Raw genomic sequence first — 26,595 nt, forward strand, 5'->3', positions numbered from 1 at the left:
TACCTTTCCAAACTGTACTACATGCCTCCTCATTCATTACTCTCCTGCCACACCAGCTTCTTTCTCTCAAGCCACACGCTCATCTCATTCCTGCCTCAGTGCATTTACACCTGCCATTCCCTCTGCGTGGAGAGGGTCTGCCATGGATCTTCACATTGCTTGCTCCTTCTCATCTTATTATTTCAGTTCAAGTGTCACAACCTTCTTGGCACCCCACCCCTACCTAAGAGTCCCACCACACACATATCCAAATCAACGCCCACCCCTACCCCACCGGGCACCCCCCCCCACACACACACACCCCTAAGCTATGACCCCTCCATAGAGCACTGCCTTTGGGTCAGACACTAATCCCTGATCCAATCAATTGTCAACAGAGTGACAGGATCACATGATAAAGAAAGCTTGGTAATCTAAACAACAGGAACCACGCGCTACCGGCAAAGAGCAGCAAGAATATTAAAAAAAACAAGTCAAGTATTAGTGACCAAACTGAACTGAAAACACAGAAATGATTAAGCAGCCAAGTCTATCAAGATTCTCCATTTCCTAAAAGATCATAAAAGCATTTGGAGCCAAAAAAGTAAATTATTGCCCCAATGCAAATACGAGCTGTAGGTTCTTCTTTTCAATAAAATACAGATACCAAACGGGTTTCTCTTATTCCTTAAAAACACAGCAAGCATAAACGAACACAAAGTCACTGAGCATCTCTAAGAGAATGCACCTGAGATGTTATTACTCAACAGTAGTTTTTGGTGCGTGGGGGATAGGCTAGGTGGGGGGGATGGGTATAAAAGAGGCCCCTTGTTATGATGAGCACTGGATGCTGCATGCACTTGATCAATCACTGAATTCTACTCCAGAAACCAATACTGCACTGTACATTAACTGACAAAATTTAAACTTCAAAAAATAAAGCAGTGCTTTTTATCAGCATATAAATTCTACTTTATAAAATCAGTTATTTACAGAAGCAATTAATTAGTTCAAGGTACAAATATTTAACTTCATTATTATTCTGTAAAATTCAAGGTAAAGAAAAAGATCATACAGACAAAAATCTAAGTTAACAGCAAAAAAAAAATGCTGTTAAATCTTATGTCTAAATTACTTCTTAAAATAAACAGGCATTAAAACAGGATTCAAAGAAGCAAGAGTGCTGCAGAAAACAGTAATTCTGTAGCTAAGAAAATATCTGAAAACATTTGCCCACTAGATGTTGCCAGAACCTCCCAGATCTGGGGCATCTTAGAGGAGAGTCTGGGCCAGCAACCCAACTACGATCTAAGAGCAACTATAGTAGTCCCCTCTCAAAATTCTGAAAAACCCATTTGGGGGGTGTCAGTAGGAGGTAAATTAAAGCCTTATGCATTGAAAAGCAAATAATTTGGAAAATGTACAGGGGCAATGAATCCTGAAGCTATAGGGCATCAGAAAGTTTTGTATAGTTGAGCTAAATAAAATCTACATTTTCTATTTCTCAACTATTTTCTAAAAAATATGTCAGAACTGCTAAACGTGGCTCCTGGGTTTAAGATGAGACTTATCAACAAAACTATTAAGTGAATAAGCATCTTGTCTACTTTTTTAAGTTGAAATAAAATCTACACACTATCCAAGCTAACTGAACAGGAAAATTTTATGAATCAAATTAAATAACCCTATGTTTTCTGGTAGGAAGAATGTATCACTACATAAAACATTTATCAGATATTCAGAAGTGGACAACAAAAAACAAGACCTGAATATAACTTCAGTCTGGTAATATTAAAAACCTAATCTAAGAAATGTTGCTTCAAGTCCTAACCACTTTTAAAACAAAATTCCACCACTACAAAGCAGATCTTTTCAAATAAGAAAAGGAGAAACTCCCCTTTTATCTAACAGCAGTAAAAAAAATATCTCCTTCACAGTGAAATTTTTAAAGACACACTTTATAAAAAGAGACCACTTAGTACCATGCTCAAATTTTCAGTAACAAGAATATTAAAATATAATCAGTATGATGGGAATATTTTCTTGAGTCTTTTTTTTTTTTTTTTTTAGCTCTGAGAATATCTGAAGTCTTGAGCTAGTTTTACATGCTCTTCTTGAAGGAACTGATTTCTTTATGTTTTGTATCTTAAAATGGTTTGGAAATGGTAAAACAGAAATAATCGATTTTCTTTTTCTACAGGGGGCCAGACAAGCCTTCCTTTGCCAAGATTCAAAGAGATACAGCACCCTTCTCAACACATCACGGGTGTGTGTAAAGGAATACCATCTTACAGCTCACTTTTAATTTTTTTTTCAATTTCTTTTTTACTAAAAAGAATTGAACTAAAGTGTTTACTAAATAAATAATGGACCTGAGAAACAGGGAATTCTACATTTCTTTATCTGGCCCTAGGTCTACTAACCAAGTATCACTAGAACTATTTACACGCTCATTATACAAGAGGCAATTTGCCAGTAATTGAAAAAAGCCTACAAAATTAACAAATGAATGCTATTCTGACACTAGAAAGCTGGCAATGGTTACACAAGCTTTAGCCTTCTAAAACCATAATCAGAATTGGGACGATTAATCAACATTTTAACACTTCCCATCTGTACAAGTGCTCAAGGTAGTGCTTACTGTCACTTGACAAGTTGCTTAGCATTGCAAAATTTGGTAATTCATGTCTTACTGAATTTTTACTGACTTGGAAGAAAATAAAACACCAATTAAAAGCAGATGTCACCTTTAATTCTAACTGGCTGACAAACTTCTAATTTTTTTTTTAACCCAATGCACAGACAGAACACACGTAGATGACAGTTTAGACAGTTAAATATTCAAAGTCACTGATATCCTCCACAAATTTGCAAGTGATTTTCCAGAACTTAATCCCATGGGATTTTAGCTGGCAAGCATCCAGAAAGAATAGTAGTCATCTAGAAAGTAAATTTATTGCTACATTTTTGCAAAGGCTTCAGGTACTGATCAGAACATTACTAAGTTAATATTCTCAAGATTCTCATCTTCACCTTCATACATGTAAAAGATTTCAAAACCATGTTGCTCCTCTATTAAAACTCTAGCTAATAAAAACTAAAAGATTTAATAAACTGTGGCTATCATACCTTCATGCTTAAGTGATCCAAAAGCTAAATCACATCCAACTTGAATTTACCATAAAATAATAATAAACTGACTTTGAGTACTCATGTTTTTCAACGTCTTTTAATACTGTAGTCAGTCATAAATTCATTCACTTTTGATTCTAACCATGAATTGTGAACAAAACTTCTTAAATTCAATGTTTTGAAAAGCAGCACAAAAATAAGCAAGTAGATAAACAGAGGCCAGATGATCAAACACACAAACAACTGGCAATATTAATACCCACGTTCTTGAAACTCAGATTTCCATATATATGAAAGTAAACTTAAAATGGAGAAAGAATTAGCAGCATATTTTTAATCTTCTAAAGATAGCTAGGCTAGTGTTTCCTCTGTGCACAAAGTAACTTGTAATAAAATGCTGAGTTCTGAAAATGCTTTTATAAAATATCAAATTTTTCTACAAAAAGAAAACTTCTAGATCTTCCCCAATACCCCAGTTTCAAAGACAACACTAACATGAGTCTGTCGCTGCGCCCAGGAATACTGACCACGGCCTCCAGATTACCCTTTAATGATCTATGCAAGCTTTCAAAAGCCAGAACAAGCTGGTACCAATCAGGCAGAGAGGGAAAAATGAATCCCAGAAGGAATCACCACAGAGATCCCAATCACAATAATGGGGTCCCTAGGAGCTGTAAAGCCGATCAAGCCCTTTGCTTCTGTGGATTCATTGCATAACAATCAGACTTCCCTTAATAGTTAGAAGGGGTAAAGGAACCAGGTGGATCCTCTATTGTTCACTTCCTAGGTCTAACGGAGTATTTTCATTTTAACAGAAAGTCTGCCTTGAGAGAAGAATCTGGGGAAGATGAAATGGAAAGGTGGTCACAAAAAGGGGATTTAAGGGGATAGCCTACCTGGAACAACTTTTGTAGGCCTCATCTTTGCATTTTCAGCCTGCTTCATGCATTGCTAATCAGAGATCCACTGGAAGCTTCAGAACCCACTGAAAGGCCTGGCAGGGTATTTGGCTTTCAATTCTTCTACTCTGTTTATTCCCAATATATATTCATCGGGCTTAGAAACAACTCTTGAACAAGGGCAGCCACTCAGCAATGAAATGTAAATTACTGGCATGTGCTGAAACCTGGACTTGCCACCACTAATGAGCACATTAAAGGAAACTGCTCGCTGGATGACTGCAGCCCTTTTACTTAACCCTGTGCGCACGGAAAGCCACAATTCAACATCAATTAAAGGAGCGAGCTGCAAAACAGTAACAGAGCAGCCCTGTCACCACTTTTAATACCTCAGAGACCGAAAAGCTAAGACAAACACAAAATTTCTACCCTTCCTCAACTAAAAATATTGTGCAAAACTTGACTGTCAACATGGTCGGCTTTGGTTAAGAGTTCTGCGACCTGTTTCAAAGCCACCCTGACTTCAAATAATTTCCTAAAAGCGAAAATAAAATCTCTGGCTATCTATATAGAAAAGAAAAGAGAAAAGAAAAGAAAAAAGGAAGACCAACAACGTACTCAATTATTGGTTTCATCATTAATCAGTCAACAAATTTGGGCTTAGTGATCTAAAGCTCACCAGGGACTTGGCAAAACTGTGAAAAGTTTAGAAGTTTGTCAAGAAAAAAAAATCATCCTATAAACTAATGCTTTAGGACACAAAATAAAATACTTGCTTTACATGAGCAGGGCCTCGTTTATTGGCACTCAAAATATTAGCCTAACTCACCAAAATATCATCTGCAATTTACAACAGGAAAAACTAAAATGAAATGCAAACAGATATCTAGTATCTATTACTAACTTTTGAAATATGATTTTTCAGAGGTGCCAGGCTGGCTCAGTCAGTAGGAGGTACTGGCTCTTGATCTTGGACTCATGAGTTTGAGCCCCATGTTGGATTCAGAGCTTACTTTAAAAATTAAAATTTCAAAGTAATGGGCAATGGAATGACGGTATCATTAATACATTAATTTGCTATTTTCAGTTACTGTGTAACATTTTTCTAAAGAAAATAAGTAAGCACTTGTAATATTAATGTTTTAATATAATTTTATCATTCTCTGATGACCTAAAAAGTATGCAAGATTCTTAAGCACTCCCAAGATTAATCACAATACCATAAACATTAAAGCAATATTTTTTCTTCATTGATTCTGAGTAAATTTTAGTTTTCCATACAATGTGTGCAGTTAAATCAGTTTTTTACAAGAGCTTGAAAAGAACAGACATCAAAAGAACTGATCACTACCAGCACGTGATTAGGAAAAAAAAAATTTTTTTTTTTTTTAATTTTAGGATAGAGTGACCATGAGTGGGGGGAGGAGCAGAGGGAGAGGTGCAGCAGTCTCCCTACTTAGCAGGGAGCCAGACACAGGGCTCCATCCCAGGCCCCTCAGATACCGACCTGAGCTGAAATCAGATGCTTAACCTTGACTGAGCTCCCTAGGTGCCACACCCCACCCACCATTTTTTTAAAAGATTTTGTTTATTTTATTTGAGAGAGAGAGAGAATCTCAAGCAGACTCCCACTCAGCACAGAACCCAAGGCAAGGCTTGACCTCACGACCCTGAGATTGTGCATGACCTGAGACGAAACCAAGAATCAGATCTTTAATTGACTGGGCTGTCCAGGCTTTCCAGGAAAATTATTTTGATTCAGTTCCTTCATGTATAAATTAGAGGTAATGATATCACCAGAACATATAAAGAGTGAAGAAAAAGCACATATGAAACACTTTTCATATTATCTGACAATCCCCAAAGAACAGAATCATTAGCTCACTAGGAAGGCAAATCCTCCCCCTCCTGCTATCAGAGTCCCATTTAGCAAGGTCCTTCAGAAGTACACCTGCCTAGGGGCACCTGGGTGGCTCAGTGGGTTAAGCCTCTGCCTTCGACTCACGTCATGATCCCAGGGTCCTGGGATTGAGCCCCACATGGGGCTCTCTGCTCAGCGGGGAGCCTGCTTCCTTCCTCTCTCTCTGCCTCTCTGCCTACTTGTGATCTCTGTTAAATAAATAAAAATCTTTTAAAAATAAATAAATAGATAGATAGATAGATTTGGTCTTGCTTTGGGGAACCTACATGGCTTAGTCAGTTAAGTGTCTGATTCTCAGTTTCTGCTCAGGTCATGATCTAAGGGTCATGAGATTGAGCCCTGCGTGGGGTTCCACACTCTGCAGGGAGTCTGCTTGAGTTTCTCTCTCTCCCTCAATACCCTCCCCCAGCTCGTGCCTCCTTCTCTCTCTAAAAAATTAAATTTTAAAAAATAAATAAATTGCTTTTGCTTTTATGGTGTGATAAACAACAGTAATAGCAGGAATAATTATAAAAACAACAGTCTGTATATACTTCGACGATAAAATACAGGCCCAAGTTCTAACTACAAAGCATGAAGATTGCAAAAGTAATTTACCATTAATATGTATAGAAGACAAAGCCATATTATACTAACAGTCATATATAGATATCCAATATAAGATTTTTTTCATATAAAATGAATAAGAATTAGATTCTAATAAATATTTGTTATTTCTAAAAGCAAATCTGTATTTCAAATGAGTTTGGTGTGAGCAGCAAGAGATTAGCCTCTTTTCTAGTTTTTCTCATATTTGGAAATATATATATATAATTCCATTAAAATCAGCAAAGAGGGGGAGCCTGGGTGGCTCAGTAGTTAAGCATCTGCCTTCCGCTCAGGTCATGATCTCAGGGTTCGAGCCCCGCATCAGGCTCCCTGCCCTGAGGGAAGCCTGTTCTCCCTCTCTCCTACTCCCGGGTGGGGTTACATCTCTCACTGTATCTCTTCTCTGTAAAATAAAATAAAATCTTTAAAAAATAAATAAAATTGGCAAAGAATTATTTATAACTAGTAAGTTAAGTGGTAAACAACACGAATTCAGAGATGAATAAACGTCCTTGACATGACACATAGTTGTAAGGCCAGAAAGGAATGCCAAAGCAGGGAAGGGAAGGGTACTCAAAGAAATCTTGCTTTTTGACTGGAATGCTCTTCTCCCATGGTATCTCAGTTTAAAGGTCACCAACTCAGATTTTTTGGTACTACGTTTTCTACCTTCTGGCACAGCATTTCTCAAATTTGGGGAGCTAAGAATGAAACAATGAGCATGTGAATAACTAAATAAAAAGCTAAGAAAATACACACATGTGCACACACTCAAAGACTCAAACAAATATGCCCTAAGTATGCTGGGAAATACACATACACAAGAACAGAATAGTCTTTGGTTGGCAAATTAGCATATCACACTCTGTTCCAATATGGTGCCTCAAAAACTCTGTAACAATATCTTTAGATAAGGTCCAGTCCAAAAACAAAACCCCAGTAATCATCTCATTATTTCTGCCTCTTTGCCCATTTTAGAAAGGATGCACTTAAAAGCTTAATTTTAGAATGTATCTGAGGCAATAAGAATCACTATATGTAACAGTGATAATTAATGTACTTCACTGCATCTGACAAAACCTTCAATCTATTACTTTCACTAGAAAAACAACAACAAAAAAATCTTTCCTACTGATTTCCAAGCTTAGGGGTTATATACAAATAAATATATGAAATTCAACTTTAAGAGGTTAAAAATAGCATTACAACCTAAAAACACAGGGATGTTTCTCAATGTGCCCTTTCTATATTTATTTCCAGGATTCCAAGTTTTAATTCAGCAACTTCTGTCACCTACTGGATAGTTACAAGTACTACTAAGGGCTTCAGTGATACAAAAGAATTAAAATGGATGATTTCAGCATTCTAACTCATGTAAAAGTTGGGTGACAATCAACAGATGGCAGATAAAAATGTGACAGAGCCATACCATGGGCTTTATCCGACTGAGAAAGCAATGAAATTCTGACACACGCTACAACGTGGATGAACCTGAGGACATTGCGCTCACGCAAACAAGCCAGACACAGAAGGTACAATATTCTATGACTCCACTTGTAAGAGTTACTACCTAAAAGAGGCAAATTCATAAACACAAAGTAAAACAGACCGGCGGGGCGGGGAGGGGGGGTATGGGTAGGAATAATAGAGAGTTACTGTTTAATGGGTACAAAGTTTCAGTCTGGGATGATGAAAAACTTACAGTAGTGATAGTTGCACACTGTCAATGTACTTAATGCCACTGAACTGTGCACTTAAAAATGGTGAACAAGGGGGCACCTGGGTGGTTCAGTCAGCTGAGTGTCCAGCTAGTGATTCTGGCTCAGGTCATAATCTCAGGGTCCTAGGAACAAGGCTCCATGCACAGCAGCAGGAAACATGCTTGGGATTCTCTCTCCCCCCCTCCCTCTGCCCCTCCCCACCCTCAGTCAAGGTACTCACTCTCCCTCTCTCAATTTCTTTCTTTTTTTTTTTTTTTTAATTTTTAAAGATATTTATTTATTTATTTATTTGAGACAGCGCGGGGGATCGGGGAGTGAGGGTCAGAGGGAAAGGGAGAAGCAGGCTCTGCACTAAGCAGGGAGCCTGACGCAGGGCTTGATCCCAGGACTCCAGGATCATGACCTGAGCTGAAGGCAGACACTTAACCGACAGAGCCACCCAGACACTCCTCAAATTTCTTTTTTAAAATGGTGAAAAGGGCCCCATATATACTAAAATTGGGAGGAGAGAGAAGATTATTAGCATGGCCCCAGCACAAGGATACAAATTCATGAAGCATTCTGTATTTTTTTTAAATGATGAAACAGGTAATTCTATGTTATATATGATATACCACAATTAAATATGTACATAATAAAGGACAAAAATAAAACATCATAATTTTTTCAAGGTACCCTAAAAATAGAACAACACAGAAATCAATCTTAATTTCAAAAGGCTGATATTTGGGTCATTAGTGAAGGAAATGTCCTCAAACATGTTTAAAGTAAAAATTATGACATTTTCCTGATGGAATGTGTAATATATGCTAATGAAATAAATACACATGACAACAGTAGCACAGAGAATGCTGACAGAAGACAGCAACTGGGAACTATACAATATTAACATTTCTACATTTTACCTAAAACAGTATGATTTTTTTTTTTAAGATTTTATTTCTTTATTTGACAGAGAGCAAAAGAGAACAAGCAGGAGGAGCAGCAGAGGGAGAGGGAGAAGCAGGCTCCCCAAGGAGCAGAGAGCCAATGCAGGGCTCAATCCCAGGCTCTGGAATCACGACCTGAGTAGAAGGCAGACACTTAACTGACTGAGCCACCCAGGCGCCCCTGACATGGTGTAACATTAACTCTAAATAGGCCATGAAAAGTTAAGGATGCATACTGCAGTACCTAGGAAAAACAACTATAAAAAGGACTTCATAGATAAATTTAAATTCCAAAAATTAAGATAATCCAAGTAAGACAGAAAAAGAAAACAGAATGGTAGCCACAAACCCAGTCACATCACTAATATATTAAATGTTAACAGATCTTAGTGAAATTGCATACTGATGAGGGTATACAAATCCATGACAATAAAAACACTGAACTGCTTATCACAAAAGGGTGACTATTAGGACATGGGAATTGTATTTCAGTAAAGCTGTTATTAAAGAAAATAAGGCAAACCAAAAAACATAATAGACTAAACACTACAATTAAAGATACAGATTAGGAGAATGATTTAAAAGTACAACCCACCTACAAGCTGGCTACAAAAGACATGTTTTCAATATAAGGAGTCAGACGGAGAAGCACATATCATGCATATCATGCATACTGCGAGCGGAAGACACTTAAAAGACTCTGGACTTAAATATTAAGCAACTTGTCAAAGATCTTACAGCTACAAAATGGCAGAGCAAGCATTCTAACTCTGATTACAGACTGTGCTAGTAAGTGCTGGGGACAGTAAGGAGTGAGAAAAGGAAAGCTTGAGTATAATATCCAAGTTATTTTAACTTTAAGCAAAGGGTAGAAAATCCCATATTCTTAATCTTCCTATTGAAGTCACCAAAAACCTCACAATCCTAAATGTATTTGCCTTGTCTATGCCCTTAAAAATCTCCCTAGAAATAAAGGAAGAGTTCTCCTTTTCAGGTATCCATGTTAGAACATTTCTGCTCAACATCACCTTCATATTCTTCAACAAATATTCTGGAAAGTAACCTCTAATCCGACATGCAGGAAAAGAAACATATTCCCAAACATTTTAAAGGACATTCTGTTATAAGGGTTTTATGAACTTACTTGCATATGTTTTCATAAATGCTCCTGAACATAACATTTAAGAGTCACGATTATAAATATATTATAAAACTGTCAGAAGAAAAGAGTCACTAACTTTTTCCTCTAAATCCATGGAAACCAGATTAATTAATTCAAAGTAAATACACCATAGAGCAGTAAAAGGTATCAATGACCATTGCACAGCTCTACCAGCTCACTCAACTACTTTACTTGTAAAGTCAGGGGGCTCCTGTGGGGGTTTCCTGGGGGGCTCAGTCCTTAAGCGTCTGCCTTTGGCTCGGGTCACGATCCTGGAGTCCCAGGATCACGCCCCGCATCTTGGCTCTCTGCTCAGAAGGAATCCTGCTTCTCCCTCTCCTACTCCCCCGCTTCTGTTCCCTCTCTCATGGTCTCTCTCCCTGTCAAATAAATAAATAAACTCTTTCTTTAAAAGAAGTTTACTTATAAAGTCAGCAAATCCAAGTGCAGACAGTTACTTTCACTGGTGTCCAAGAGCAAAAGATCAGAAAAACAAAAATAATTGTTTTTAGACCTTAAATATGGTGCACCAATGGGGGGAAAGAATGAGCGAGAAGAGAAAAGCCTCCAAGAGCAAAAATAGGCACCGGCCAAACCTATCATTTCAAAAAACAAAAACAGAAAACACTAATAACTTGGTCTAGTTTCAATTCATCTTTGAAGCAGTTTGGAACATTTACTGAGCTGGGAATTTCTAACTTTTGTTAGAAACTATACTCTCACTTACTAGCCATGTGACACCAAGCAAAGCCTTTACTACTGAGATTATTCTCTCTTCTTAACACGGAGGATGGTAATAGTTACCATCACAGATTGTCAGGAAGATAAAGTAAGAATGACGCTAGTGTTATCTGAAGGTTAGTATTCACCACACCTATTTTTAAGAGCCTGGGGGAAGCAAGAAACGGTCAGTGCCACTTCTTTTCCTATAAACAAAATCCGACTTCAGCAAATGAGGAGTCCTGTACATAACAATCTACAGCAAAATTCTAACCCACACACTCACTCACTCCAGAAGGATATAAACAGGGGTGCAAGGGTACAGTGGCAGCCTCCAGGGAATTCAGTGGGGGTTGGGGTCAGAGTTGCACAGATGAAGGAAACCTTCTCTTTCAATGTATACATGGGGCTTAACTTTAAGATTTTACATTCCTGAAAATATTTAACTTTAACATAATAAAGTCAGAGATCTGTGTCTAAAATGTGAATTCTACTAACGTTAAGAAAACATACGTAGTTAAAACTATCTACAAAACATACTAGTGGTAACATTTCTCAACTTTCTTTTCTTTTCTTTTTTTGAGAGAGAGAGAGAGAGAGAGAGCGCGCATGCGGGGGCGGGGGCAGGGGCAGGAGAGGCAGTGGAGACAGCAAAGGGAGAAGGGAAGAGAGGGGGCAGAAAGTGAGAGGTAAAGAGACTCTTAAGCAGGCTCCATGCCAGACTGGGAGCCGGAGGCAGGGCTCAGTCTCAGAAGCCAGAGATCATGACCTGAGCCAAAACTAAGAGTCCGAGGCTTCATCTACTCAAAAACCCCCTCCTTTTTCTCAACATTCTTAAGCCATAATATAAATAAATTTCAACAGTCATGCACAAAACACCTCTGTGAGTTACCATGATCACAGCCCACATAGATAAAATCAGAGCTGCATACAATTCTGGACTTGAAAGGGAAATGGGGAAGAGGAGATCAGAAAGAAAATTCATGAGAAAGGAAGGCAGTCATTCACATAGTCTACAATCTTCCTACAGGAAATAATCTTCATTTAAGGAGAATGTGAACTTCTTTGTAATATTTTCTTCCCTGAAGTCATTTGTGTACTTGAATTATTTGACTTGACTGTGAATATGGGCAGGGCACATATCTGATTCATTTTTATATCCTCCTCGGATACTTCAAACATAGATACCAAATAATCATTTTTTAATGATTAAATGAATTCATGAATGAACATAATGGCCTGTCCTTTAACTTCTCTGAGACCCAAATATTTATCAATATCAGGTATTGGTCAATTTTTACTACAAAAGGGCCACTCAGTAAATACTTTAGGCTTTGCAGGTTATTCAGTCTCTGCTATAGCTACACCATTCTGCTTTACAGAGCAAAAACATCCACAGACAACACATAAATGAAAGAGCTTGACTTCGTGCCAATAAAATATAACTTACAAAAAACAGGTGGCAGGCTACATTTGGCCCATGGGTCATGGTTTAGAGACGCCTCATCTCTACAACTTAAATTTAGTACATTATATTGTACAGGCACATTTGTATATGTTATATTCAAATCACTTTCTGACATAATGACAGAACTCAGCTGAAATTTCGAACAAGATGGTAACAAAAAAGAATGTCCATGGGAAAATGTGCCTATACTACACACAATCTGGTAAATCTGGACCTTTGGCTACTTTACATAATCTGCCCTCTCCAGACTTGTTACCATTAGCCATGTATGTCACCTTACATCACAGTTTCTGTAGGCCTCAGTTTAATCTTTAGGCCCTAGTTTTTAATCTTTTAATAGGTTAAAATAGATCATTCTAAACTAGAACTCTTGGTTCTTAAAAACTGTCCAAATTAAATTTATGGCTTTTAAGTGGAAATGTCATCTAGAAAAGTACATTCATAAATAATTTTAAATCCGTGAAAGAACAAAACACAAGCATTTCACAGAAACAAAGTATAACATATTAGAATAATAAATTAAGATACCACCTGGGATAACTGAAATCAGCTCCTCGAAGCATTCAAAAAATCCTATTTTAGCACCAGAAAACTAAGGTATCAGTACCATCTTGAATGTATTTATAAATACACCTGGGCAATCAGTTCAACTCACCTGGTCACGGTAGTAATATCTAAAAGAGACCCAGATCATACATACATCTTTTCCCAACATAGAGAAAGTAGTAAGACTTAACCTTAAATGCCACCATATGCAATGAAAAGAGAAATAACGTTCTTGTATAATAATAAATCACCAGACTCCTTGACCCAGTTAGCTACTGAAGAGCTAACTTTCATGTTTATGTTTATATTTTTTAAAGATTTTATTTATAGGGGTGCCTGGGTGGCTCAGTCATGTCCTCAGCTCATGATCCCAGGGTCCTGGGATCTAGTCCCACATCCGGCTCTCTGCTCAGCAGGGGGCCTGCTCCCCTCCTCTCTCTGCCTGCCTCTCTGCCTACTTGTGATTTCTGTCAAATAAATAAATAAAATATTTTAAAAAAAAGATTTTATTTATATATTTGACAGAGAAAGAGAGAGAGGGCACAAAAGGGGGAGCGGGAGAGGGAGAAGCAGGCTCCCCGCTGAGAAACAAGCCTAATGCACACCTAAGCCAAAGGCAGATGCTTAACCAACAGAGCCGACCAGGCACTCAAGCACTGTAAAGTCCATATAATATATAACAAACTTGGTGTCATTCTTTAGATATAAAGATGATTTTATAACTTTTCCACTTTTATTCTTCAAACCAAGACCTGGGTTACAGAATAAAAACTCTTCACTTTTCACAAATAATTTTCAGAGAATTGACAAGTCAATTACAATTCTGTAATTCACGGGCATCTGGGGGGCTCAGTGGGTTAATAAGCACCTGCCTTCAGCTCAGGTCATGATCCCAGGGTCTTGGGATGAGCATCTTGTCAGGCTCCCTGCTCAGCAGGGAGTCTGCTTCTCCCTCTCCCACTGTCCACCACCCTCCCCCCACTCGTTCTCTCGCTCTCCGCTCTTTCAAGTAAATAAAAAATTTTTAAAAACCTGTAATCCATCACTACCCACATTTACAAAAGCAATATAAGTTAACAGACTCTGGTTCATTAGACGCTTACCAGATATTTGGCAAATTCTTTGTTTTCTGAAAGGAATCCATAACCTGGATGTACCTTAGAAATGAAAACAAAAAGCACTTTCAATTTTATCATTATCACAAAACTTTTATAAACCACACCGAGAGTACACTCATGTGTTTATATTTCAAGGGCTTGGAGTCAGGTTCCTTCTCTTACATACTGACAGGTTCAACACACATTCCGGAGTACAGATCCAAATTCCAAGAAACTACCTATATAATAACTCACTTGCAGTACACTACCTTTGTCCCAATCATAATCCGGACCACTGACCTATAAATCTGCCTGTCCACCTACATACATCTATTTCAACACAACCTGAACTCTCCCCACTTTTTCTGAGGCTAATTTCGGTCACAAGCGCGGAAAATTTTCTAATGGCTGGAGGGTCAAAGAACAAGGTTAAAAGAAACCATTTGTGAGATACATTAAACACTCCTAATTCTTCTTTCTTTACCGTCCGGGGAAATGCTGCTTTCCAAAAACCTGGCTAAGCCAACTAACATATTTTATTCCTGACATGAACACACTCCAGCCACCCAATGAGCAGTTTTTGTCAAAACTAAAGTTGAAATCTGGTTTCCTTTTTCTTTACATACTGAATTTCTTGCTGCTAACATGTACTCTTCTTTCCTTCCTTGGCCCACTTAACTATTCACAACCACTTCATGCCATCTTCTCTCACAAGCCATGTTGCTATCACAGAAGTTCTATCGTCCTGGCCTAACACACTGGCTGAACAATTTGGCCCTCTATTATCAGTCAAAATTGGACATACTTTCAGGAAAACAACTCTACTGTAAAGAAAGCCAAATTTCCAAGGAGCCAATATCATAATCTAGAAGTAGCTACACATCTGAGATTTTTAAATGCTGAACTAAGCTTTAAGAACCTGGTACAAAATTTAAACAACTGCATCACAGGAAAATTTCACTCCACCAAATGCATTTTATAGAGACACTTAACGAAAGACTGTATTCTGACAAGCTATCGTTCAAGGATTAAAGAGCATTACCTTCATTAATTCTGATAATAAACTGTAAACATCTATAATATGGGTTCATGAATTCAGTTATTTATTTAAACATGTATCTTACTAAAACATTTCTTTCACAAGACATTTGAACACTAATTGAAGCACTCCAGGCTAATTGCTGGTGTTGACTGTTTTCAACCAATTTCAGAGATAACTCTGCGTAGTTTTCCAACATTATATGTAATTAGGTCTCTGATCTAAAACACACACATACACACACACACAGCACCAACAGAACACGACTCCTGATGTCAGAAATCAGTTTTTTCCCCGGACTCCACCCCATTCAAACAGAACTGGAGATGGGAAAGAATTAGTGCTATCTCCATGTATGTTAAGTGTATTCTACTGACATTATCAAACTAAAATAATTACCAATTGCATAGTTTTTATTTCTGGAAGAACAACCTCGTATATGTAATTTTTTAATGATTAAAACAATTTAAACAAGAATCTTTCGGATCCTATTTATAACACAGATTCTTTTTAATGTCCTTATTGCACTGAAAGGGTTAATACTCAAAACTAATTGGGATTTCTTCTTTTTTTTCCCCCCTAACAAATTTGGAAATGAACTGAAACTGCTCCCTGGTGTGAAAGCTGAATCCGACAGCCACCTGCAGGATCAGCGACCAACACTGCCAGATGCTACAAAGCCTTTGATTTCCAGTAGCGAATTCGGCCACATTTAACTCATGTGACATGAACTAACTGCAACAGCATTTTCAATCATTCTTTCTTTTTTTTCTTTCTTTCTTTTTTTTTCTGAATACAACCTCTAGTTTTCTGCTCACTATATATGAAACAGCTGCGGCAGATAGATTCATTCAGACTCACAGCTTGGGCCCTGGTTTTCTTAATGGCTTCCATGATGGCATCCATGTTGAGGTAGCTTTGACTGGTGGGAGCTGGGCCAACACAGACAGCCTCATCCGCCATTTTCACATGAACCTGAAGAGACAAATCTCTGCGTTACTGATGCTCCCAGCAAACAGAACTCCCATCATTTGTGAATACACAAAAACTGCATTTGTGACTGTTTCCCTTATCATTTAGGTAGTCAGAGCTCCTTTCTGAAAGTGCACTAAAAAAGAACAGTGTAACATATCAGCTCAGGAACTCTATTAACCATGACTTTCATTTATTACAAGCCTAATCGTTGTCTAGCCAGATAACTTCCGTAATATTCTCTACCAATTTGATTAAATAAAATCCCTGCAAACAACGTTGGCCCCCTATTTAGTTCATTTACATATAAATCTTATATCAAAAACTACCCTGTTACATGTAGCCAGAGTAACCCAATATTTTCCTAACAAGCACTCATGCCCAGTTCTAAACAAGCTCCCCAGGAAGTGGGGATAATTAGAGAAACTGAATGAAGGGATGCAGTGAGTGTCCCTGCACAGCATCAGGTCAGCACCAGGCACAAATTAAAGTCCAGAACTAAAGAGTTCAATATCAACGAGCCAGAAAATCTTGACAATCATTTAAATACTCTCACATTTGATCCTCATCCATTTTTACTTTTACTCATAGAAGAGCTGATATGTGCATTAACTCTAAGTCTACTCAAAACTTAAAAATATATGCTACATTTTTAAGACTAATCACTGTACAAAGTTTTAAACCTATTTTTGCTTGAGGTGAGGCCTTCACTTCTGAAAAGAGTAACTTATTTCCAAAAGAAACTATTCTTTTAAAACTGATAAAGGGATTCATATATCTTTGAAATGGCTTTCCCTAACAGTTTTCCAGTTTTCCAGTTTAAAGCACTTCCAATCTGTTTAAACGTATTTCACAAGGCAGACATAAAAACTAGAGCACCAAGATCTACCTGGACATTTATGACCCCACTTCCCCCACAAAAGTCTAAGATGGAAAATACTTTTGAGTATTGCTAAGTTCTATTCTTCAGCCATGAATTAAGAAGCATTGCTTTAAATGAAATTGACAAAAAAATACAACCAGTTAAGTCATGTTTTAGAAAGTTCAGAGTTATATTTATCAATTCAATATTTTCCAGTAAGTAAAAAATTATATTCTATCTAATAGAAAATACTCAGATACATATACTCTGGAATATCTTTAATAGTGTCCCCGTAAGAAAAATCAGCCAGGCTCACAAAGGGATCCTAAATATCCCCATGTTCAAAGCAAGGCTCTCCTCGTGATTATTCTTGCCTCGCTCCCGCCGGCCCTCCAACCTCGAGTGGTTCTTCTGCTCTCAGACCAGAATGCTCCTCCCTCTGCTGTGCTTTCCCAGTTCAGCCCCTATTACTAACAACTCTGTGGCTGTAGGGTTTTCTCTATAAAAAAGAAACTCAACACCGAGCAATCCTTTAAAAAGAATGCATTAGCCAGGTGGGAATAAAGTAAAGTTAAATCCATATTTATTGTGTATTTTATCCTCCTCAAAGTACTACCTATGAAAGATGCACCTTAAGTTTCACTTCTGCCAAGGGTCGTTCCCAGGAACTTCAGCGTCAGATGAATCTCCTTTCATCTGAACTCTGGTAGTCCTTAGTGCAAATTCTGGCATTTAATTCCATCCTGCCTAGCAATGTGATTCTGGCTGCTTTATAGATTCTGTCTGTTGCAATTCAGAAGCTCTCCTCTACCAGATTAGAAGGTCCTACAAGGCAGAGATTATGCCTTAAATCGCTTTTTAAACAAACAAACAAACAAAAAAAATCACAATGTAATGTGCTAAAAGCTTATTAACTCAGAGATACACATGGATGGCATTTACTTGACAGAGAGTGAACAACTGAGCACAAGCAGGGGAAGCAGCAGAGGGAGAGGGAGAAGCAGGCCTCTGCTGAGCAGGGAGCCCAGTGGAGGGCTCGATCCCCAGCCCTGGGATCATGACCTGAGCAGAAAGCAGATGCTTAACCAAGTGAGCCACATAGGGCCCACTAAGCCACTGTCTTTGAGGTAAAAGTCTATCCAAATTAAAAATTCTCCAATCTTAGCAATACATACGGGAACTGAAGGTCGCATGGGAAGAAATTAAAAGACATATACACACATATGTATATATATTTTTATGTCCAAAATTCTTTTAATAAGCATGCATCAAAAAGTAAAAGAGGAGACTCTAAATAATATTTTGACTTACTTGCTTCTAGTCTTTTTTTTTTTTTAAGATTTTATTTATTTATTTGACAGAGAGAGGGATCACAAGTAGGCAGAGAGGCAGGCAGAGAGAGAAGTGGGAAGCAGGCTCCGTGCTGAGCAGAGAGCCTGATGCGGGGCTCCATACCAGGACCCTGGGATCATGACCTGAGCCGAAGGCAGAAGCTTTCACCCACTGAGCCTCCCAGGCACCCCAGTCGTTTTTTCTAAACACACTTTTCAACCACATCGCATATATAATTTTTATCCCTTTGTTTTATAACTAACATCTTAATAGACATGTTTCCTGTTATCACATGACTATCTAGCTCAGAGCCTAACATATTTTAGCAGATGATCAGTATTATTCAAATAAACATTCAAATAAATTAATGTCAAAAGCAGGTCAAAACTGCTTATGGGCTTTACAAAGAAAAGGCAAAACATGCTGTTTCTAAATGGCTGATTGAGAACACCTGGGTGGCTCAGTAGGTTAAGCATCTGCCTTTGGCTCAAGTCATAATCCCGATCCTAGGATCGAGTCCTGCACTGGGCTTCTCCCTCTGCCTGCTATGCCTGTTCTGCCTGCAGCTCTTCATGCTTCTGCTCGCTCTTTGACAAATTTTTAAAATCTTTAAATAAATAAATATAAATGGCTGACTGGAAACAAACCTTTCTTTGGGGTAGAAGCTACACTAGCATCTCAACAAACCCACAGTGAAGCCCAGGTTCAGTATGAGCAAAAATCCTGGGCAAGGCCATTTGAAAGAAAAAACTAGAATCCTCTGCTGCCTTAGTTCCCAAGGAGGTACTTACTTCTGACTCGATCAGAAAGAAAAATTTTTTAAACTTTTGAAACTCAAACTTCAATTTTGTTGTTATTATTGTACTAAATGCCTGAAGTGATTTTACTGCGTTACTGAGAAAAACCAACTGCATTCAGCCATGTACGTGGTCTTCTGAAGAGCCACTTATCACTGCTTACACTGACCAGATGGATTTATGTTTCAAGAATTTCAACATCTTTGGGGCTCCTGGGTGGCTCAGTGGATTAAGGCCTCTGCCTTCGGCTCAGGTCATGATCCCAGGGTCCTGGGATCAAGCCCCACATCGGGCTCTCTGCTTCACAGGGAGCCTGTTTCCTCCTCTCTCTGCCTGCCTCTCTGCCTACTTGTGATCTCTGTCTGTCAAATAAATAAATAAATATTTAAAAAAAAAAAAAAAGAATTTCAACATCTTAAAAAATATCAATTCCTTTTTTTATACTTCAATAATATATAACAATCATGGAAAAGGTTAAACTGGCTACAAGTTTCAAAAAGAAAAAAGATTTAAAGTATGAAGTGGTCTTCAGAAAATTTTCCAATAATTTTCTCAAGCATTTAGTTTTCTATTTTAATTTATTATTTAAATTGAAAAAAATTACTTGAACCTGGTTTTTATTTCCCAAATAAGAATCTAACAAAATGTTTTCAACTTAGAGAACCGGAAAAAAAATCACCTTCTGCATTCATTTTTTCCAAATGACTTTATTTTTTTTTTTTAAGATTTTATTTATTTATTTGACAGAGAGAGATCACAAGTAGGCAGAGAGGCAGGCAGAGAGAGAGGAGGAAGCAGGCTCCCTGCTGAGCAGAATGCCTGATGCGGGACTCGATCCCAGCACCCTGAGATCATGACCTGAGCCGAAGGCAGCGGCTTAACCCACTGAGCCACCCAGGCGCCCCTCCAAATGACTTTAAACACTTGGACACAGGTTAAAAATTGTGCCTGACAAGGACATGAACAGACATTTCTGCAAAGACGACACCCAGATGGCCAACAAATACATGAAAAAATGCTCCACATCACTCAGCATCAGAGAAATACAAATCAAAACACAATGAGGTATCACCTCACACCAGTCAGAATGGCTAAAATTAACAAGTCAGGAAATGACAGATGCTGGCGAGGATGCGGAGAAAGGGAAACCCTCCTACACTGTTGGTGGGAATGCAAGCTGGAGCAGCCACTCTGGAAAACAGCATGGAGGTTCCTCAAAAAGTTGAAAATAGAGCTACCCTATGACCCAGCAATCTCACTACTGTATATTTACCCTAAAGATACAAACGTAGTGATCCGAAGGGGCACGTGCACCTGAATGTTTCTAGCAGCAATGTCCACAACAGCCAAACTATGGAAAGAACCTAGATGTCCATCAACAGATGAATGGATCAAGAAGATGTGGTATATATACACAATGGAATACTATGCAGCCATCAAAAGAAATGAAATCTTGCCATCTGCGACGACGTGGATGGAACTAGAGGGCATTATGCTGAGCAAAGTAAGTCCATCGGAGAAAGACAACTAGCATGTGATCTCCCTGATATGAGGACGTGGAGAAGCAACATGGGGGGCTTGGGGGGGTAGGAGAAGAATAAATGAAACAAGATGGGATCAGGAGGGAGACAAACCATAAGAGACACTTAATCTCACAAAACAAACTGAGGATTGCTGTGGGGAAAAGGTCGGGAGAGGGTGGTGGGATTATGGACACTGGGGAGGGTATATGCTATGGTGAGTGCTGTGAAGTGTGTAAACCTGGCGATTCACAGATCTGTACCCCTGGGGCTAATAATACATTATATGTTTATTTTTTAAAAATTTATAAATTTAAAAAAAAAAAAAAAGGTATTCTGAAAATTTAAAAAAAAAAAAAAAAAAAGTGCCTGAATTTTAGAACTGAGTTAATGGAAAATTTCATATTAACCCATCAGATGCCTCAGATAAGCTTAGAAAAAAAAAAAAAAACTCTACCTGGTCAAAAACATTGCACCTTGTACAAAAAGTACACTAGACCAGATCTGAGTGAAAGTTTTTCTTTCTAAGAAAGAGGGGGAAGATACCCAGCCTTGAAGACACTTCCTCATGCTGGGAGCGTTTTTTGAAACCTATCACTCAAGATTTGTCATCAGGTAGGCAGGCACTCTTTACCATGTTCATAAATACTTGAGTTTTCCCTGGTATATCATCCAGTGAGAACGCAACACAAGGTGAAACACTTTCAGAATGAGAGAATATAGATTAGACGTGTTCCTAGCCCTAGAACAGTAATGCCTCAGACAATCTGTCCAGCCTTCAGTATCCACAAGATCTAACCCAATTCTTTATCAACAAGCAAAAGTCACCCTTGAAGACTGAAAAGGTAAAGAAAAGAATGCCAACTATATCAATCTTAATATGAAAACCCAGGGAAACAAAGGTGGCTCAGTGGGTTGGGCCGCTGCCTTCGGCTCGGGTCATGATCTCGGGGTCCTGGGATCGAGTCCCGCATCGGGCTCTCTGCTCGGCAGGGAGCCTGCTTCCCTCTCTTTCTCTCTGCCTGCCTCTCCATCTACTTGTGATTTCTCTCTGTCAAATAAATAAATAAAATCTTTAAAAAAAAAAAAAAAACTAATCTCTAACTAACATGGGGTGTGAACTCACACCCCGAGACCAAGAGTCATACATATACCAACTGAGCCAGCCAGGCACCCCCAGAAAAATGCTTTTTTTTTTTTAAAGATTTTATTTATTTATTTGACAGACAGAGATCACAAGTAGGCAGAGAGGCAGGCAGAGAGAGAGGAGGAAGTAGGCTCCCTGCTGAGCAGAGAGCCCGATGGGATCATGACCTGAGCCAAAGGCAGAGGTTTAACCCACTGAGCCACCCAGGCGCCCCCAGAAAAATCATTTTTAAAAACCAAATAAAATGCTATTTCTAAGGAGGGGGGGAACCTTTCTATTCTACACAAGTATTTAAAGAGCCTTATACAAATGTCAACAGATTAGCAGTGTAGCATTCCCTTCTAAAAAGGCATTGCTTTCATTTCAAAATCAATAAATACTACATTTGCTTTGATTCCACCTTATAAAGCTTTGTTTTACATAAAACATTTATTCATGTTTTTAACACATTTATTCATGATTTTTGGATGGCAGAGTTAGTAACTTTACTACTTTTCTTCTGTTATAACTTATATAATTTTCAAAATGGTAAAAACACAAATTAAAAGTTTTGGGGGAAAGAGAAGAGGTTTTTTCTAGTTGCAAAACTCTCAATCTGTTTTCTAAAAGCCTGTCTTCCCAGTATAGAGGTTCCTCAAAAAGTTGAAAATGGAGCTACCCTCCATTTACCTCCATTACCCTCCTACCCAGCAACTGCACGACTATGTATTTAACCAAAGGCTACCAACACCGTGACTCGAAGGGGCACGTACAACCTATGTTTTTAATAGCACTATCAACAATAGTTGATAGCTAAACTATGGAAAGAACCTAGATGTCCATCAACAGATGAGTGAAATAAGTAGATGTGGAGAGTGTATGTGTGTGTGCGTGTGCGCACAAGCACACACACACACACTGGAATATTACTCAGTCATTAAAAAAGAATGAACTCTTGCCATTTGCAAGGATGTGGACAGAACTAGACGGTATTATGCTAAGCAAAGTAAGTCAGAAAAAGACAAATACCATACGATTTCATTCATATGTGGAATTTAAGAAACAAAACAGAGGAACACAGGGGACAAAAAGGAAAAATAAGATGAGAACAGAGAGGGAGGCAAACCATAAGAGACGCTAAACTCTAGGAAACAACCTGAGGGTTGATGGGGTGGGAAAGGGGGAAAGGACAATTGGGTGATGGGCATTAAGGAGGGCATTTGATGTAAGCGCTATATGCAAATGAAGGATCACTAAATTCTACCCCTGAACTATTTTTTTAAAGAATTTATTTATGGCGGGCCTGGGTGGCTCAGTCGTTAAGCCTCTGCCTTTAGCTCAGGTCATAATCCCAGGGTCCTGGGATCAAGCCCCGCATCAGGCTTCCTGCTTCTTCCTCTCCTACTCCCCCGGTTTGTGCTCGCTCTCTCTCTCTCTCTCTCTCTCTGCCAAATGTATAGATAAAATCCCAAAAATTTAAAAAAAAAAAAAAAAGGTTTTATGTAGAAAGAGAAAAAGACCACAAGCAGGGGATGGACAGCGGAGAGAGAGAAAAAGTCTCCCCACTGAGTAAGCATCATGACCTGAGCTGAAGAAGGCAGACATTTAAAGGACTGGGCACCCAGGTGCCCCAACCCTGAAATTAATAATACACTATATGTTAACTAAATTGAATTTAAATAAAGAATTTAATTTTTTTCAAAATCCTGTTTTCCTATCAGTAAAGGGAATTGTCCCAGAAACAATATGGAACCAAAGGGTTTGTTGAGTCTTTATCTGGCAGAGATTAATTTCTGAGACTATGGTAAACAGAAGAAGAATGAAAAGCACCATGAGGAGAACCACCCTCTCACACACACCACTGGCGCATCAGGGAGCAATGGGAAGGACGGAGCAGGAGAGGAGACACCAAGGATGAAAGTAAAACCTTAGCAAAAGCCATGTCAGTGTAGCAAGAGCACAGTGAAAGGCACTGCGGAATGCGTAAGGGAGGGCAGAGGTAAGTGTGAAAGGGGGGGCGGGGGTTGTAAAGGTTGGGAGAGACACAGTGATAGCTGAAAAGGGTTTGGAAATGGAGTTTTTCTTAGGAAAAACTTGAACAAAAGCCCTTAAGAAGGACTCTCTGGAAAGTAAGGAGCTTAAAAACACCTGGGAGATGGAAGACTTCACATTGACAATCAAGTGACAGAGCTAGCAGATATGGGGAAGCAGGAGACAGGGAAAGGGATAGAGCTCATCTCCACCCACCCCAAGACAGACAGACAGACACACACACACACACACACACACACACACACACACAGCCAGGCAGCATTTAAAAAGGAAAAAGATGAAGAGGGGCACCTGGGTGGCTCAGGTGGTTAAGCATCTGCCTTCGGCTCAGGTCAGGATCTTCAGGGTCCTAGGATCAAGCCCTGAGTGGGGAGGGGTAATCTCTGCTCAGCGAGGAATCTGCTTCTCCCTCTACTTATGTGCTAAGTAAATGAATAAAATCTTTTAAAAAGGGGGATAAAGGAGAAACAGACAGGAAAGACTAACAGGATGCACAGAAGGAAAAACAGACCTGGTAAAGACAAGCTCCCAAAGCACCCACTCCCCAGCTGCTGTGCCACCTGGAAGGGCTTCTCCAAAGACATTCTGGAGCCACCATGCAGAGAAAGCAGCAGAGATCCGATCAAGTCTCGGTCTTTCCCTCTTCATGGAGGGAAGATGCCAAGAACGGCCATAAGTGCGGGTAGATCTATACATCCGTGTTAGAGATGAAAGGCTCTGGTTTTGTCAGTTGCTATTTTGTGTGTAAATCAAGAGACAAGAACAATGAAAGGGGAGTCATGGGTGGTATAAGAAGATTATCAAAAGGGCTGGAAATGGTCACTGGGAGCATAAGTAAGCAAACTAACAAGAGAAATATAGTAAGACCGCCAGGTCTTAATAAGCATCCATTTCTAATATCCATACTGCTAAATATTAAACAACTAATGTCACCAATAAAAACCCATTTACTAAAAACTTTAGTCTTGACTGAGACATGCAAAGTTGTAAATGCTTTTAAAAGACATCCGTGAGGGCACCTGGGTGGCTCAGTTGGTTAAGAAACTGTCTTAGGCTCGGGTCAGGATCCCGGAGTCCCAGGATCGAGTCCCACATTGGGCTCCCAGCTCCATGGGTAGTCTGCTTCTCCTTTTGACCTTCTCACCTCTCATGCTCTCTCTCGCTGTCTCTCTCAAATAAATAAATAAAAATCTTTTTTTTTTTTTTTTTAAGATTTTGTTTATTTGACTGACAGAGATCACAAGCAGGCAGAGAATCAGTCAAGAGAGACAGGGAGCCTGATGCTGGGCTCAATCCCAGCACCCTGGAATCATGACCTGAGCCGAAGGCATAGGCTTTAACCCACTGAGGCACCCAGGCGCCCCAATAAAAAAAAAATCTTTAAAAAAAAAAAAAGACACCCGTTGGGGGGCTGCCTTCGGCTCAGGTCATGATCCCAGGGTCCTGGGATGGAGCCCCATGTCAGGCTCCCTGCTCAGCAGGAGTCTGCTTCTTCCTCTCCATTTGCCCCCTCTTTGCTTGTATGCACTTTCTCTCAATCTTTCTCAAATAAAATCTTTAAAAAAAGAAAAAAGTCATCCCTGGAGTGTTGATTCCCAGTAAGAGGAACTGAATGGACCTACAATGTAGTTTAAATGAACACAAGGGTTTACACCCCTCTGTTCCGAAGGAGTTTAAAATAAAGACATAGTACCACTGTGGCAGACCACTACTGTGCCCAAAAAACTTTCATTTCCCTGCTCCCATGGCACATGACTGCCCAAGTAGAGACAAGATTTATCAGACTGAGAGTTTGAGTCACTGGGATCAGAAAGTGCGAATTCCCTACAACTTAAACATAAGCATCTTTTCTGAGTTTTGGCCATGTTCCTTCCCTTAATCTGGAACACAGATGCTATAGTAACCAAGTTCAACAACGCAAACTAAAGCAACTTCCTAAGACAAGGGACAGCAGTCCCTTACAATGAGGGCCAAATCCAGCCCAGTGCCTGCTTTTGTACAAGGAAGTTTCATGGGAGCACAGCTACACCTATGGCATTTACTTACTGCCTATGGCATTTTTTGTGCTGTAACTGCAAAGCTGAGTACTTGGGACAGCCACATAAAATATTTTACTTGGAGTCTTTGTTGGCAAAATTTGTCTATCTATGCCCTAGGGGATGGCAGAGCAATAACCAAAGCCCCTGGACATCCCTGGAAATACACTGGCAACACTAACCTAAAATTATGAGATGTTACATGAGAGAACATTTGAAAGGCGTCCTATTTAAGCCTCCATATTTTGTAATATCAGTAACTATTACTTGAAATAATATCTCAAATACAATCACTGCCGTAAGCACCAACTTAATTCTTCTTAATGAGAAGAACCAGGTTAGTGGACTGGATAGAGCGATTTCATTAAAATATGGCCAGGCCTACATGAGAGGTTCTCAGAGTCAAAGATGGAAATAATTGGTCGTTACGTACTTTTCGACCAGACAGTTCACCATGGGATCCAATCACCCCAAACAGCCTTGCCAAGTGTTCCAAATGTTAAAGTCTAAACCGCCCCTTGATCCTGAGCAGTTTCTGTGGCTGGTCACATAAGCTACGCAACTAAGTAAAACAAGCAGCTACAGGGTGACTATTCTAGAACTACTTGCTTCCTGATGGAGGGGCACTTGTTTGTCTACTGCTTGTTATAAAACAAGCTGAGTCCTGGACTCAAGTCAGCTAGAACTTTCCCTGAGT

General features: G+C 39.1%; 1 protein-coding gene and 1 non-coding gene across 4 annotated transcripts in view; one reads left to right on the forward strand and one right to left on the reverse strand.

The window, feature by feature from the left end:
- The window catches only part of PCCA (propionyl-CoA carboxylase subunit alpha), a 394,384-nt gene that overhangs the window by 309,960 nt on the left and 57,829 nt on the right, over positions 1–26,595 (reverse strand). For all 3 annotated transcript variants that reach the window (XM_032314393.1, XM_032314394.1, XM_032314395.1), the window contains 2 exons: positions 16,063–16,176; positions 14,169–14,222 (listed from right to left, as the gene is read on the reverse strand). In XM_032314393.1, coding sequence (XP_032170284.1) covers positions 14,169–14,222; positions 16,063–16,176 — 168 coding nt within the window. The remainder of the gene's footprint in view (positions 1–14,168; positions 14,223–16,062; positions 16,177–26,595) is intronic.
- LOC116574645 lies at positions 8,709–8,811 on the forward strand. The gene has a single exon (XR_004279417.1). It is a non-coding gene; the product is annotated as a U6 spliceosomal RNA (small nuclear RNA).

The sequence above is a fragment of the Mustela erminea genome, chromosome 15, assembly GCF_009829155.1.
Source record: "Mustela erminea isolate mMusErm1 chromosome 15, mMusErm1.Pri, whole genome shotgun sequence".
Lineage (NCBI taxonomy): Eukaryota > Metazoa > Chordata > Mammalia > Carnivora > Mustelidae > Mustela > Mustela erminea.